Source organism: Heliangelus exortis, chromosome Z, assembly GCF_036169615.1.
Source record: "Heliangelus exortis chromosome Z, bHelExo1.hap1, whole genome shotgun sequence".
Taxonomy (NCBI): Eukaryota; Metazoa; Chordata; class Aves; order Apodiformes; family Trochilidae; genus Heliangelus; species Heliangelus exortis.
Genome location: NC_092454.1, coordinates 1,154,910 through 1,171,002, shown reverse-complemented (window position 1 = coordinate 1,171,002; position 16,093 = coordinate 1,154,910). Strand labels below are relative to the sequence as shown.

Below are 16,093 nucleotides of genomic sequence, written 5' to 3'. Positions count from 1 at the left end.
TAGGGAAGGAAAAAGGGAAGGGAAGGAAAAAGGGAAGGAAGGAAAGGAAATAGGAAAGGAAAGGAAAAAGGGAAGGGAAGGGAAGGGAAGGGAAGGGAAGGGAAGGAAGGAAGGGAAGGGAAGGGAAGGGAAGGAAGGGAAGGGAAGGGAAGGGAAGGGAAGGAGGGAAGGGAAGGGAAGGAGGAAGGGAAGGAAGGGAAGGGAAAGGGAAGGGAAGGGAAGGAAGGAAAGGAAGGAAAGGAAAGGAAAGGAAAGGAAAGGAAAGGAAAGGAAAGGAAAGGAAAGGAAAGGAAAGGAAAGGAAAGGAAAGGAAAGGAAAGAAAGGAAAGGAAAGGAAAGGAAAGGAAAGGAAAGGAAAGGAAAGGAAAGGAAAGGAAAGGAAAGGAAAGGAAAGGAAAGGAAAGGAAAGGAAAGGAAGAGAAAAAGGAAGGGAAGGAAAAAGGGAAGGGAAGGAAAGGAATAGGAAAGGAAAGGAAAAAGGGAAGGAAGGGAAGGGAAGGTAAGGGAAGGGAAGGGAAGGGAAGGGAAGGAAGGAAGGGAAGGGAAGGGAAGGAAGGGAAGGGAAGGAGGGAAGGGAAGGGAAGGGAAGGAAGGAAAGGAAGGAAAGGAAAGGAAAGGAAAGGAAAGGAAGGAAAGGAAAGGAAAGGAAAGGGAAAGGAAAGGAAAGGAAAGGAAGGAAAGGAAAGGAAAGGAAAGGAAAGGAAAGAGAAAGGAAAGGAAAGGAAAGGAAAGGAAAGGAAAGGAAAGGAAAGGAAAAAGGAGAGGAAAAGGAGAGGAAAAAAGAGAGGAAAAAGAAAGGAAAGGAAAAATGAAAGGGAAAAAGGAAAGGAAAAAGGAAAGGGAAAAGGGAAGGAAAGGAAAGGAAAGGAAAGGAAAAAGGAAAGGAAAGGAAAAAGGGAAGTGAAAAAGGGAAGGGAAAAAAGGGAAGAGAGGAAAAAGGGAAGAGAAGGAAATATAAAATCAAATTTTTTTTTTCAAGTTACAGAACCAATCAGCAGGTAGAAGAAGCACATTTTGCTTCTGCTCTCTCCAGCAAGGAATCTCCTTGAATTCCACTTGCTTTTAATCCTTTTTTTTTTCTCCAAGGCTTCAGAGAACTTACCTGATGTCATCATCTGTGACTATGAAAGCTTTGCAGAGGGGCTGAGATGTGTTGAGCCAGACTGCTGGGTTCTTCTCCACAGCTGCAGAGAGCTGCCCTGTGATGGGTGCAGAACTGGTGTGCAGGGCACTGGCAACAGCTGACAAGAGGGTGTCATCATTGTTCCCAGGGCCAACTCCTGCAAAAAAGAGTTCCCAGCAGAATCTGAGCACCTAAAAGCAACTTCTTCCAGCTGGCTTTGTCATCTCAGTGCTCAAAAAGCAGCTGAATTGGTCAAACTGGTTGTTTCCAGCAATTAAATCCCAAATTGGTCAGGTATATATTCCAATAGTTTCTTTGCAGCTTCCTGGAGTTAACCCTCACCAGCTTTAGTGCTCCAAAGTTTTAAATTTATTCTGGAAAACCAAACACTGGAGTTTTCCCAACACTCCAGTTCCCAAAAAAACCCTCCCAAGTTAAGGCACAAATTATTAATTCTGAATTATGGCTTGGAGCTCACCAGCTTCAATGCTCCAAAGTTTTAAATTTATTCTGGAAAACCAAACACTGGAGTTTTCCCAACACTCCAGTTCCCAAAAAACCCTCCAAGTTAAGGCAGAAATTATTAATTCTGAATTATGGCTTGGAGCTCACCAGCTTCAATGCTCCAAAGTTTTAAATTTATTCTGGAAAACCAAACACTGAAGTTTTCCCAACACTCCAGTTCCCAAAAAACCCTCCTAAGTTAAGGCACAAATTATTAATTCTGAATTATGGCTTGGAGCTCACCAGCTTCAATGCTCCAAAGTTTTAAATTTATTCTGGAAAACTAAACACTGGAGTTTTCCCAACACTCCAGTTCCCAAAAAACCCTCCTAAGTTAAGGCACAAATTATTAATTCTGAATTATGGCTTGGAGCTCACCAGCTTCAATGCTCCAAAGTTTTAAATTTATTCTGGAAAACCAAACACTGGAGTTTTCCCAACACTCCAGTTCCCAAAAAAAACCCTCCCAAGTTAAGGCACAAATTATTAATTCTGAATTATGGCTTGGAGCTCACCAGCTTCAATGCTCCAAAGTTTTAAATTTATTCTGGAAAACCAAACACTGGAGTTTTCCCAACACTCCAGTTCCCAAAAAAAAACCCTCCCAAGTTAAGGCACAAATTATTAATTCTGAATTATGGCTTGGAGCTCACCAGCTTCAATGCTCCAAAGTTTTAAATTTATTCTGGAAAACCAAACACTGGAGTTTTCCCAACACTCCAGTTCCCAAAAAAACCCTTCCCAAGTTAAGGCACAAATTATTAATTCTGAATTATGGCTTGGAGCTCACCAGCTTCAATGCTCCAAAGTTTTAAATTTATTCTGGAAAACCAAACACTGGAGTTTTCCCAACACTCCAGTTCCCAAAAAAAACCCTCCCAAGTTAAGGCATAAATTATTAATTCTGAATTATGGCTTGGAGCTCACCAGCTTCAATGCTCCAAGTTTTAAATTTATTCTGGAAAACTAAACACTGGAGTTTTCCCAACACTCCAGTTCCCAAAAAACCCTCCTAAGTTAAGGCACAAATTATTAATTCTGAATTATGGCTTGGAGCTCACCAGCTTCAATGCTCCAAAGTTTTAAATTTATTCTGGAAAACCAAACACTGGAGTTTTCCCAACACTCCAGTTCCCAAAAAACCCCCCCCAAGTTAAGGCACAAATTATTAATTCTGAGTTATGGCTTGGAGCTCACCAGCTTCAATGCTCCAAAGTTTTAAATTTATTCTGGAAAACCAAACACTGGAGTTTTCCCAACACTCCAGTTCCCAAAAAACCCCCCCCAAGTTAAGGCATAAATTATTAATTCTGAATTATGGCTTGGAGCTCACCAGCTTCAATGCTCCAAAGTTTTAAATTTATTCTGGAAAACCAAACACTGAAGTTTTCCCAACACTCCAGTTCCCAAAAAAACCCTCCTAAGTTAAGGCACAAATTATTAATTCTGAATTATGGCTTGGAGCTCACCAGCTTCAATGCTCCAAAGTTTTAAATTTATTCTGGAAAACCAAACACTGGAGTTTTCCCAACACTCCAGTTCCCAAAAAAACCCTCCCAAGTTAAGGCATAAATTATTAATTCTGAATTATGGCTTGGAGCTCACCAGCTTCAATGCTCCAAAGTTTTAAATTTATTCTGGAAAACTAAACACTGGAGTTTTCCCCAACACTCCAGTTCCCAAAAAAACCCTCCCAAGTTAAGGCACAAATTATTAATTCTGAATTATGGCTTGGAGCTCACCAGCTTCAATGCTCCAAAGTTTTAAATTTATTCTGGAAAACCAAACACTGGAGTTTTCCCAACACACCAGTTCCCAAAAAAAACCCTTCCCAAGTTAAGGCACAAATTATTAATTCTGAATTATGGCTTGGAGCTCACCAGCTTCAATGCTCCAAAGTTTTAAATTTATTCTGGAAAACCAAACACTGGAGTTTTCCCAACACTCCAGTTCCCAAAAAAACCCTCCCAAGTTAAGGCACAAATTATTAATTCTGAATTATGGCTTGGAGGGATTTTGGATCAACTTTCAGCAAGAAAAAATGGAGTTCTGAGGTGGGGTTTTTATCAAGGACACAAGTGAATTAAAAAACAACTTTTTTTTTTTGTTTTGGAGAATGCAGGGATTTTGCCAGCAAGAATATTTACATTTATTTCATCTGACCAGAAACTGAAAATCTGTTAAGAGCACCCAGAATTCCCTGATTTGGGAGGATTTTACTGCAAAAATGAAGACACAATACCTGAAGACCTTTAGGTAGCTCCATGGATTTTATGATTTGTTCACTGACATCAGATGCACTCAGGCCTTGTAGCCTCTTCTCCCAGAAAAGCTGAGAAAGAGAAAACAAGATTGATCATTAGGAAGAATTAAAAAAACCACCTAAATCAGCTCAAGGAAATCAAAAGCATTCGTGCTCCAAAGAGCCAAACATCTGGAAATAAAAATCTTTCCAGTTTTGGAAGAAATACAGAATAAATCCACATTTATTTTGTTTTATTGAACATGTTTCCATTTCTCACAGAAACCACGGCACAGATTTCCCTGACTCATCCTGGAGATTGGCCACAGCCATTCCTTAAAATCAGCTTTTTTTCTTACACAAGACAGTGATGAAAAATACTTGAAAAGGTGATTTCCATTCCATGGGAAGCAATATTTAACAAATAATCTTAATAAGGAGGTAAGGAAGAATGCAGCTATGCAATTCCCTGTGGAAAGAGCATTAAGGAAAGGTTTGATTAAGGGAAAAATAAAAAAAAGTCTGATTATTTTCATGGCTGTGAAATGTGAGGCAAAAACTAAAGCAGCAGTAATTCCCATTCCTAGGAAATGGTGGTGGGTGGGTGTCCAAAAAGCTGAGTTTAAGGTAGGGCTTCCAAATGCCCCATCCTGTCATAAAACTGGAAGTGAAACAACTGGAGCATCCTCTGGGATTTTCTGGGGAACCTCTGCTGCTCAGGACACTGCTGAGGCAGAAAAAAAAAAAACATATTTTTTTTTTAATTACAGAGGTAATAAAGGCAAAGAAAAAAAGTACACCAAACCACCTCTACCCCAGCATTAAGAATTTCCTACTGACTGCAAATAAAACATGGAATTATGCAAAGAAAAAAGCACTTTTCTAAATGCAAAAGACTGGTTGCTATTTGATTTTTATTTTATTTGAACGACTTCAAATGCTTGCTGGAAAGGGACTCCTCACTCCTAACTGGTATTTATTTTTATTGGTATTTATTAACTGGTATTTATTATTATTCAACCCAGGTTTGAGCTATGTTGTCAGCTGAGGAGCAGGACAACTCTTGGATTGGTTAAATGGGAATTTTTTAGTCCACTATTTTTAGTCCACCCCTATGCAAAGCCTCCACCCCAAAAGAGCATTTTAGATGGTTTGTAGCAGTCCTCAGAGCTCCATGGATGAAGGGGCAGTGCCTTGAAACTGTCCAGAAAGCTGGAGAAAACCTTCCTTACAAAGACAAAACCAGCAGCTCAGCAGCCAAACTCTCAAGTGTGCATTAGGATTAAAAAAAATGAATAAAATCAAAGTAAAATCCTAGAAATTCAGTATTTTCTCACTGGGTGAGCTTCCCAACTTGAAAGTCTGCAGAATTTATTCATGTTTTTCACTATTTCAAGGGTTCACCTTTAGATTCTTCAGTTCTCTACTCCAAACAACCCAGGAGCCTCCTTGGTCTTCTCTGGACCATCACACTAAATGAAGCTTTGCCCAATCCCTCTTGGGTTTTTGGTTTGGTTTTTTTTTTTCCTAGCCTTAAGAAACCATACAAACATAAACCTCAGGGGTTTTTTCATCAGCCCTAAGGAACTTCTTGAGGTTACCTCTTGCCAAGCAAAAGCTAAAACCTGGAAATACTCCTAGAACTTAGAAGCACAGAACCATAGAATTGGCTGGGTTGGAAGGGACCTCAGAGCTCCTCAAGTCCAAGCCTTGCTCCACTCCCCCCGTGGTTCCCAGCCCATGGCACTGAGTGCCACATCCAGGCTCTTTGGAAATATCTCCAGGGCTGGAGAATCCACCCCTTCCCTGGGCAGCCCATTCCAAGGGCTGAGCACCCTCTGGGGAAAGAAATTCTTTCTCATGGCCAACCTAAACCTCCCCTGGCACAACTTGAGACCTCTTGTGCCCTCTTGTCTTGCTGAGAGTTGCCTGGGAAAAGAGCCCAACCCCCCCCTGGCTCCAACCTCCTTTCAGGGAGTTGGAGAGAGTGATGAGGTCTCCCCTGAGCCTCCTCTTCTCCAGCCTCAACACCCCCAGCTCTCTCAGCCTCTCTTCATAGGGCCTGTGCTTGAGTCCCTTCACCAGCCTGGTTGCCCTCCTTTGGACCTGTTCCAGGACCTCGATATCCTTCCTGAACTGAGGGGCCCAGAACTGGACCCAGGACTCAAGCTGTGGCCTCCCCAGGGCTGAGCACAGGGGCAGAATCCCTTCCCTGGACCTGCTGGCCACGCTGTTCCTCAGCCAGCCCAGGATGCCATTGGCCTTCTTGGCCACCTGGGCACACTGCTGCCTCCTCTTCAGCTTCCTGGCAATCCAGACTCCCAGCTCCCTTTCTGCCACTCTCTGCCCAGCCTGGAGCTCCCCAGGGGGTTCTTGTGGCCAAAGGGCAGGACCCGGCCCTTGGAATCTTCAACCTCATCCCCTTGGCATCAGCCCAACTCTCCAGTCTCTCCAGGTCCCTCTGCAGAGCCCTCCTGCCTTCCAGCTGATCCACACTCCCCCCAGCTTAGTGTCAGCTGGGAATTTGCTGCTGATGGACTCAATGCCCTCCTCTAAATCCTCACTCAAGATATTAAACAGCACTGGGCCCAACACTGATCCCTGGGGGACACCACTAGTGCCCGGCCGCCATTTTGATGCAGCCCCGTTCAGCACCACTCTCTGGGCCCGGCCCTCCAGCCAGTTCCTAACCCAGCACAGAGTGCTCCTGCCTGAGCCAGGGCCTGACAGCTTTTCCAGGAGAATCCTCTGGGAGACGGTGGCAAAGGCCTTGCTGAAGTCCAGGTAGAGCACATCCACAGCCTTCCCCTCATCCCCCAGGCAGTCACCCGCTGATAAAAGGAGCTCAGGTTGGTCAGACAGGACCAAGAAGCTCTAATTACACCTGATTTTTAGGATTATTGAAAATACTGTGGCTGGCAGAGAATGATGGACTAAGCTGGTGTGCAAACTGATTAAAAGTTACTCTTGTTCCAGCCAGCAATTCTCTGATGTAGGAAAATGTGTTTTTAAGGCTCAGGGAGACCAGAATGCTGAGAGTCACCATTTGGGAAACCTCTCCACTGCCTGACACTGCAGAAATAGTGATTAAAGAGAGGTCTTTTCAAAGCCTCCGGGGGATAATTCAAAAGGAAAGAGAATTTCTCCTAAAAAGTGGGAAACTTCTTTTTATACCCAATGAGTTGCTCAGCTCTGCCAATCAAAATTTCAAGTTTAGTTGCCTGGAAAAGGGAGATGAATTTAACAATCTCCTTGGGTCCCTTCCAACCCTTTTTGGTAACTCAAATAGACAGAAAGCAAGAAGTTGAAGTTTTCCAACCCTGTCTTATTTCAGCTTCCAGGTTGATGCCCAAGAAACAACATCCCATTTCTTTGACAAAATGCTAAGAGCTAAGAGCTAAATAAGTCTTCCTTGTAAAGACCTCTTCACAAGAAGACAGATCCAAAATGACATCTGCAATTTTTCTTCTAAATTAGACTTTTTACACTGCATCTCTCTCGTGCCAAAGAAATGAATCTGGTCAGATTTGGGTTGTCATATATAATCCTACTCAGTTCTCCATCACAATCCAATCCACTGCAAGTATCTGGGACACTAAGTGCAAGAGACTTTGGAATCCATTTTAAAGACTACTTGTGGCCTGCAGAGAAATGGTGTTAAAAGTCAATAAATCAGGTTTATCCTAAGGTGCTTTTAAAAAGTAAGTACTCTCAGATTTATCCTAAGGGGTTTTTTACAGGTAGTTCTCTGCCAGAGGACTAGAGGGATCAGATCAAATAATAACTGACTCCCTGACTTCCTCAAAAATGAATTTCTGCTTGATGTTTTTAGCTAAATATATTAGGAAGATACTGAGACCAATGTTTTGCAGATTCAGTGCTCTGATTCCCCTAAAGATGAGTTTTATCCTGCCTGGTTTCCAGTGTTCCAACCACCACCACAACTCACAGCAGAATTAACAAGTCACCAGCAAGTCCTCAGGATTCAAAGCTCTCTCTCTTCAGGCATCACCTCTGGGGAGTGGGGATAAGAGAACAAACTTCATATTTACCCTAAAAAAAAGTCATTAAGTGTCAAGAGTGTGACCCAAGAAACTCTTAAGACACAAAGAGGGGGATGAGGGCTCTGCAGAGGGCACAAAGCTGGGGCTCTCAGAGGCACCAAGGGAACACAGGTACAAAGGGCAGTGATCCACCAGAAAGTTTGATTTGCAGCACCCATTTGAGCTGGATTTGATTTATTTTAGAGACAGAGCTGAGTTAAGGTCTTGGTTAAGGTTGGAGTGGATCCTGAAGGTCTTTTCCAGCCAAGCTAACTGGGATTGTATGATCCAGTTAGGTGCAGACCACTGGGCAGGTAAATAATTTTAAAGTAGAAGAATTTCTGCCTATAACAATTTCAAAAAGCTACAGGATTTCCTCTGCTTCACCTGCACCCTTCTCCTTCAGGAATACTCAAACCCAGCTGCTCAAGTGGAGCTTTAGTGTGCTGCTACATCTCGTGGCCTTTTTGCTCAATAGGAAGAAAAAAATTATGATCTTAACACAGCACTCCCCACCCTCTAGGAGGGAGATGACAGATGTGGTTGCCTGATTCTTTTTTATCTCCCTAATGCCAGTTTCAGATTCTGCAGGGCTGACTTTTTAAAATCCAGGCCATTACTCTGAAATTCACCAAAAATTTACCTTATCTCACCAAAACTTCCTAAATCTAACAGTGGAGAGGAGGCTAAAACAAGGGGTTTGTGGTTTTTGGGGTTTTTTTTCCTCTTCCTTGCAAGGTCCACTTAGGAATCTTTCAGGATTCCTTTTCTTGCACTGCTTTATCAGGGAGAGAAAAACCCCTCAAGCTCCCAGAAGCAGTAAAACCTATCTCAGGAATCCTGGAGAGTCAGAATGTTCTGAGCAGGCTGATGCTTCCCAGAGAGATGTTAAAGCACTTGGAAGAAAACTGCATTTGAAGCTGTCAGATTTGATATTTAGGAACCTATAGATTCTCCTCTCATTTTCTTAGAGAAGAAGAACTTAAAAAAACTCTGTGGATTGCCTGGTGCTGCTTTTTGAACAAAAACCACTCAGAGGTGGTGAAGAGAAGCCTAATGAGTGCCAGAACATGTGTGCAGAGAGCTCAACCTCTGACACTTCACTACTTCCAGGATCTTCCAGAATGTTTTTGGCTTTTCCCTGATCATCAGGAATCTATAAAACCTTGAAGAATGGCTTTGAAAGCTTCAAGATGCTTGAAAAAAAAAAGGCTTAGACAACCCTGTGGCACTTGGCTGCAATGAAGGAGCAGGCTGGAGAGAGGAACCAGCTGCCAACACCAAGCAGCACATCTTCTGACTCTTAGTGATGAAAAAAAAATCCCAGAGGAGCTCCAGCACTCATTTATTTTCATCCAAAGAGAATTTGCAGGGAATTGTGGTCAGACTGTCTTTTGAAAAGGGAGATAGAAGAGGAGAAGGAGATGGTTGTCTTCAACTACAGGTGTAAGAAGCCTGGGTTTGGGCCAAGGATGGAGGAAAAAGGGAGGTAGAGCACTGGAAGTGGGAACTGAATAATTTTTTACCTAAAAATAGACTGTACAGTCAGTGTTTTAGCACTATATCCAACCCTGATATAGTTACAGGAAAGTTTGCACAGCTGGGTATGAGAGAAAGGAGTGATCCATGCAGGGATTCTTTAGGTAAGGAAAAAAGAGAAATAAAAAAGAATTTCAATACATTTGCAAGGCTGTGTTTGTCCACTGACTCCATCTCAAGTGCCACTTGCAGGCTCTCCAAAGTTTCCCAAAGATTTCAGCCCTACTTCCCTACTTTATCCCCCCAAATGGCATCAGAAAAGAATTGCTGCTTTTTGACAAGGAAGCAAAAATCCTACCTGTGAAATTTTAGGCTCTCAAATGTTCAAACAAGGTGTGCATGGGGCTGCATTTCTGAGCAGTGACTGAAATGCTCAGACCAAAGCAGTACTGATCATTCCAGGATGGAAATCTGGGTGCAAAGAAACTGGAAAATTGTTTAGAATTTATAAAATCTGTCAAGTTGCTTAAGATTCTCCAGTAAGTGCTAGCAATAAATTGCTTGGCTCCAGACTTTTTAGGCTTTTTTAGGCTTTTTAATGGAATTTTTACTGAAAACTCACTGAAATTTTATTGAAAAAAACCCCTGTAACAATCCAGTCTCTCCCTTCCCCAAATCTCCCACCTCTGCAGAACCATGACAAAAAAAGAGAGGGTTCTAACTTGGAGAAAAGCAAGAGTAAGACACACTAAGGTTAAGATTAACTCTTAGGATTAACTCTTAGGATTAACTCTTAGGATTAACTATTCCACATTCAAGGTAAAGAGAGCATTTCTTCCAAAGGAAGACTGTGGAGACAGAATAAGAAGTGTTCCAAGTCCTCTTCTGAAGATGTTGCAAGCAAGAGGAAAGGACTGGGGTTGAAAAAGAGTGCTGAGACAGCAGATGATCAGTTCCTGAAGATCTTCCTACAGCTCAGTGTCCTGGTTTGGGGCAGGATAAAGGTGATTTTCTGTCTTGGACTTCTGCTTTCAGCTCAGTCTCTTGTAAGTAGCTGCACTTGCTGAAATTAACAGCAAGTTTCTCAGTCAGTGTGTGCTTCTAGGACTGGTAACACTCCATGGTTATAGTTACTGCCAGAGCCTGGTGTGCAGAGCCAAGGCCACTGCTCAGCTCTGAGGAACATTTTACCCTCCAGAAGGGATAAAGAGGTCCCACCCGCAGCCTCCTTTGGGGAGGAAGGGACAAGGCAGATGCCAGAACTGACCAAACAGAGGATTCCATCCCATCCACCTCATCCTCAGGATAAATTGGAAGGATCACAAGAGTCAAGCCATGCTTCCAGCTTCCAGCTGCCTGCCCTTCCTGCCTTTCCTGCTTCCCTCCCTTTACCCGGCATCCTGGGAGGATTCCATCCCTTCCTCTGCCTGTGCTCCTGATCCATTCCAACCTGGATCTGTGTGTTCCTGCCTCCAGCTCCCAACTGCTCCCAGGATTCCAGCCTGGACTTTCCCAGGGCTGCCCTGCAGCCTCGGGGGTGACCTGAGAGCTATTGGGGGGAAGGGGGGAGGAACGTGGGATCCATTTTCCTGTCTATTTGTCTATATTTAGTAATTTTTCCTATTTATCATTCCTGTTTCATTAAAGTTGTGTAGTTTAGTTTCCAACCCATCAGTCTCTCTCCCTTATTCCTTCTTTCTTTATCAGGGAGGAGAGAGAGATTAATAGAGAGCATCTGTCACTTGGTTTAATTGCCAGGCCAGTGTTAAACCCTGACAGATTTATTGGTGCCCAACGTGGGGCCCGAGCTAATTGGCTCAAGTCCAGTTTAAATTCTGACTAATTTACCTCAATAGTTTGAATTCCAACTCCAGTGGAAGAATGGCTTTGCTGAGCTGGAATCAGACCTTGTTCTTTGGAAATGTCACAGGGTTGGAGATTAAACCAATCATGCCTTACCTTTGGTATTTAGGGTATGTGATGTGTATTTTTGCAGCTGGAATGAGTGTTACTATGTGGGTTTTCTTTCATAAGAGCTGCTTAAGAACTCAATAGTGATGTATATCATGGTGCAGTGGTGTTTCACAGAGAGATAAAAAACTTGGTTGGTAATTACACTCCCAGTTTTAATTTGGGGAATTATACCATTCCATCTTATTTTGGGCTGATTTCAGTAGCATTTCATTTCTCGATCTTCCGGTGGGTGTTGTTAATTTTTCTGATATATTGGTGAGGAGTAACACAAAAAGCACAGGAATGAGACTGAGAGTGCCTTTTCAGAGGCTGAGAGTTGCTGTTTGGAGAGTGAGAGCTGCCCCTGGTACAGAGAGCACCCCCACTCCTGCCTCAGCAGCCACTTCTCACCCCCCCTCACACAAGGCCACAACTCAGACAAGGCCACAACTCAGACAAGGCCACAACTCAGACAAGGCCGGGCAGCATCGCCTGTGTTTCTCCTACAGCTGCAGCTGCTGCCTCTACCCCCACAGACACTGCTGCTCAGCCTGTTAGAAGCTTTCTTAAATCATAGAATCCTAGAATCCTAGGGGTTGGAAGGGACCTGAAAGATCATCTAGTCCAACCCCCCCTGCCAGAGCAGGGCCCCCTAGAGTACATCCCCTAGGAAAGTGTCCAGGGGGGTTTTGAATGTCTCCAGTGAAGGAGACTCCACAACCCCCCTGGGCAGCCTGTTCCAGGGCTCTGTCACCCTTACAGTAAAAAAATTTTTCTGATATTCAACTTGAACCTCCTATGCTCCTATGCTTAAAGGCCAAGATTTAACTTTCAAGCCTTGGAGAGGCTTGAAAACAGCCTGTTGTGCAAGTCAGAGAGTTGTAGTCAATGGGGCAGAATCTGGTTGGAGGTGTGTGACCAGTGGAGTCCCTCAGGGGTCGGTACTGGGACCGGTGTTGTTCAATATCTTCCTCAACGACTTGGATGAGGGTCTAGAATGTCCCCTCAGCAAGTTTGCTGATGACACTAAGCTGGGAGGAGTGGCTGACACACCAGAAGGCTGTGCTGCCATTCAGAGAGACTTAGCCAGGCTGGAGAGTTGGGCAGGGAGGAACAAGATGAAATTCAACAAGGGGAAGTGGAGAGTTTTGCATTTGGGGAAGAACAACACGATGTCCCAGTATAGGTTGGGGGCTGAGCTGCTGGAGAGCAGTGGAGGTGAAAGAGACCTGGGGGTCCTGGTAGACAAGAAGATGCCCATGAGCCAGCAATGTGCCCAGGTGGCCAAGAAGGCCAATGGCATCCTGGGCTGGCTCAGGAACAGCGTGGCCAGCAGGTCCAGGGAAGGGATTCTGCCCCTGTGCTCAGCCCTGGGGAGGCCACAGCTTGAGTCCTGGGTCCAGTTCTGGGCCCCTCAGCTCAGGAAGGAGATTGAGGTGCTGGAGCAGGTCCAGAGAAGAGCAAGGAGGCTGGGAAGGGATCCAGCAGAATTCCTGGGAGGAAGAAGATGACCATGAGCCAGCAATGTGCCCTTGTGGCCAAGAAGGCCAATGGCACCCTGGGGTGCATTAGAAAGGGGGTGGTTAGTAGGTCAAGAGAGGTTCTCCTCCCCCTCTATTCTGCATTGGTGAGGCCACACCTGGAGTATTGTGTCCAGTTCTGGGCCCCTCAGTTCAAGAAGGACAGGGAAGTGCTTGAAAGAGTCCAGCGCAGAGCTACTGAGATGATTAAGGGAGTGGAACATCTCCCTTATGAGGAAAGGCTGAGGGAGCTGGGTCTCTTTAGTTTGGAGAAAAGGAGACTGAGGGGTGACCTCATCAATGTTTTCAAATATGTAAGGGGTGAGTGTCAGGGAGATGGAGTTAGGCTTTTCTCAGTGGTGACCAGTGATAGGACAAGGGGTAATGGGTGTAAATTGGAGCATAGGAGGTTCAAGTTGAATATCAGAAAACATTTTTTTACTGTAAGGGTGACAGAGCCCTGGAACAGGCTGCCCAGGGGGGTTGTGGAGTCTCCTTCACTGGAGACATTCAAAACCCACCTGGACACGTTCCTAGGTGGCCCTGCTCTGGCAGGGGGGGTTGGACTAGATGATCTTTCAAGGTCCCTTCCAACCCCTAGGATTCTAGGATTCTATGATTCCTGGGTAGTTATCCTCAAAAGACAGAGGTGGAAGGTTTCAGTCATTATGTACTTGAAGAAAAACTTCGGGAAGAAAGAAAATGGGGAGGAAAGAGGGTTTGGGATCCACCAAGAAAGGAACAGCCAGGCATCTGTTTCTCTTGTCACAAAGGTGCCCCAAGCTTTGCATGCAGAAAATTCCTGACACAGAAAAAGCTCCAAAAGGAAAACCCAAGGAATGTGAAGGGAATCAACAGACAATTATGCACCAGCTTTTAGAGCTGAATGGGATACACTTCCGTGGCCCCTGCTGAACTTCATGGGACCAAGAGTGAGCTGAGCCCTTCAAATCTTGCTAAAAACCATCTCAAGGCTTGAGAGCTCTTCTTGTGCTTTCTCACCTGAATTCAGAGGATGCAAAGTCTAAATTCCTGATGTTGTTTCTTACAAGAAACAGCACTCAAGAAAGAGGTTTGAAAGTGCAATGTTAGAGACAGCTTGAGTTGCTGGGGAAATGGTAAGTTAGTGACATAGGAACAAAAATTTCTTTTGCTTTTTATCCCTGCACTCCTAAGACAGAAAAAGGGGGTTCAAGTTGATGGCAGTAATGCTCTAACTCAAAAAATACAAATCAGACTTGAACACCTCAATGCAATAAGCACTATGTTATCTACCTGATCATTTCTTCCCTAATAAGATTTTTGTGCCTTCTCAGCTCCCTCCTCCCTGCAAAGAAACAACCCCAAAAAAGTATTGAGCCAACAGGCAACCTGTCACTGCTAGAAGAAAAGCAGCTAAGGGAGAAGTCAGCTCCCTTATCCATCCCTGTCAGATGAGTTTACATTATTGTGGTTTGTGTTTATGGGAAAAGGGATTTAAAATATATTTTTTGTGGATTTTGCACCAAGGTCTTTTACATCCAAGACAGAGAGAGCTGGGTCTGTTACAGGAACTTCCACGAAGAAGCTGCACCTGAAACTTTTCCTGTATTTGATGTCCAGCTGTCAGAATACAGAATATTCTCTGAATTTCAAGAGAAATTCAGCTCAGCTCCCTCCTCCCTGCAAAGAAACAACCCCAAAAAAGTATTGAGCCAACAGGCAACCTGTCACTGCTAGAAGAAAAGCAGCTAAGGGAGAACTCAGCTCCCTTATCCATCCCTGTCAGATGAGTTTACATTATTGTGGTTTGTGTTTATGGGAAAAGGGATTTAAAATATATTTTTTGTGGATTTTGCACCAAGGTCTTTTACATCCAAGACAGAGAGAGCTGGGTCTGTTACAGGAACTTCCACGAAGAAGCTGCACCTGAAACTTTTCCTGTATTTGATGTCCAGCTGTCAGAATACAGAATATTCTCTGAATTTCAAGAGGAATGTGGTAATTAAACACCAATTTGTTTTGGATGATTGTCACGCCAATCCACAAAAAGGGCTGGAAGGAGGACCCAGGAAACTCCAGGCCTGTCAGCCTGACCTCAGTGCCTGGCAGGGTTATGGAACAGCTCATCCTGGGGGCAATCACCCAGCTCCTGCAGGATGGACAAGGGATCAGACCCAGCCAGCACGGGGTTAGGAAGGGCAGGTCCTGTCTGACCAACCTGAGCTCCTTTTATCAGCGGGTGACTGCCTGGGGGATGAGGGGAAGGCTGTGGATGTGCTCTACCTGGACTTCAGCAAGGCCTTTGCCACCGTCTCCCAGAGGATTCTCCTGGAAAAGCTGTCAGGCCCTGGCTCAGGCAGGAGCACTCTGTGCTGGGTTAGGAACTGGCTGGAGGGCCGGGCCCAGAGAGTGGTGCTGAACGGGGCTGCATCAAAATGGCGGCCGGGCACTAGTGGTGTCCCCCAGGGATCAGTGTTGGGCCCAGTGCTGTTTAATATCTTGAGTGAGGATTTAGAGGAGGGCATTGAGTCCATCAGCAGCAAATTCCCAGCTGACACTAAGCTGGGGGGAGTGTGGATCAGCTGGAAGGCAGGAGGGCTCTGCAGAGGGACCTGGAGAGACTGGAGAGTTGGGCTGATGCCAAGGGGATGAGGTTGAAGATTCCAAGGGCCGGGTCCTGCCCTTTGGCCACAAGAACCCCCTGGGGAGCTCCAGGCTGGGCAGAGAGTGGCAGAAAGGGAGCTGGGAGTCTGGATTGCCAGGAAGCTGAAGAGGAGGCAGCAGTGTGCCCAGGTGGCCAAGAAGGCCAATGGCATCCTGGGCTGGCTCAGGAACAGCGTGGCCAGCAGGTCCAGGGAAGGGATTCTGCCCCTGTGCTCAGCCCTGGGGAGGCCACAGCTTGAGTCCTGTGTCCACTTCTGGGCCCCTCAGCTCAGGAAGGATATCGAGGTCCTGGAACAGGTCCAAAGGAGGGCAACCAGGCTGGTGAAGGGACTCAAGCACATGCCCTATGAAGAGAGGCTGAGAGAGCTGGGGCTGTTCAGCCTGAAGAAGAGGAGGCTCAGGGGAGACCTCATCACTCTCTACAACTCCCTGAAAGGAGGTTGGAGCCAGGGGGGGGTTGGTCTCTTTTCCCAGACGACTTTCAACAAGACAAGAGGACACAGTCTTAAGTTGTGCCAGGGGAGATTTAGGCTGGATATCAGAAAGAATTTTTTTATGGAGAGGGTGATCAGGCAATGGAATG

The 16,093-nt window shown here is 45.0% G+C and overlaps 1 protein-coding gene across 1 annotated transcript in view; it reads right to left on the bottom strand.

Annotated features, from left to right (window-relative positions):
* Nucleotides 1–1,050: 1,050 nt before the first annotated feature.
* The window catches only part of LOC139789380 (methyl-CpG-binding domain protein 2-like), a 54,900-nt gene continuing 39,857 nt past the window's right edge, over nucleotides 1,051–16,093 (bottom strand). Inside the window, exons 4-6 of the mRNA XM_071730019.1 lie at nucleotides 3,870–3,959; nucleotide 3,591; nucleotides 1,051–1,280 (exon numbers count right to left, since the gene is read on the bottom strand). Of these exons, the coding sequence (XP_071586120.1) occupies nucleotides 1,099–1,280; nucleotide 3,591; nucleotides 3,870–3,959 (273 nt within the window). The 3' untranslated portion in view covers nucleotides 1,051–1,098. The remainder of the gene's footprint in view (nucleotides 1,281–3,590; nucleotides 3,592–3,869; nucleotides 3,960–16,093) is intronic.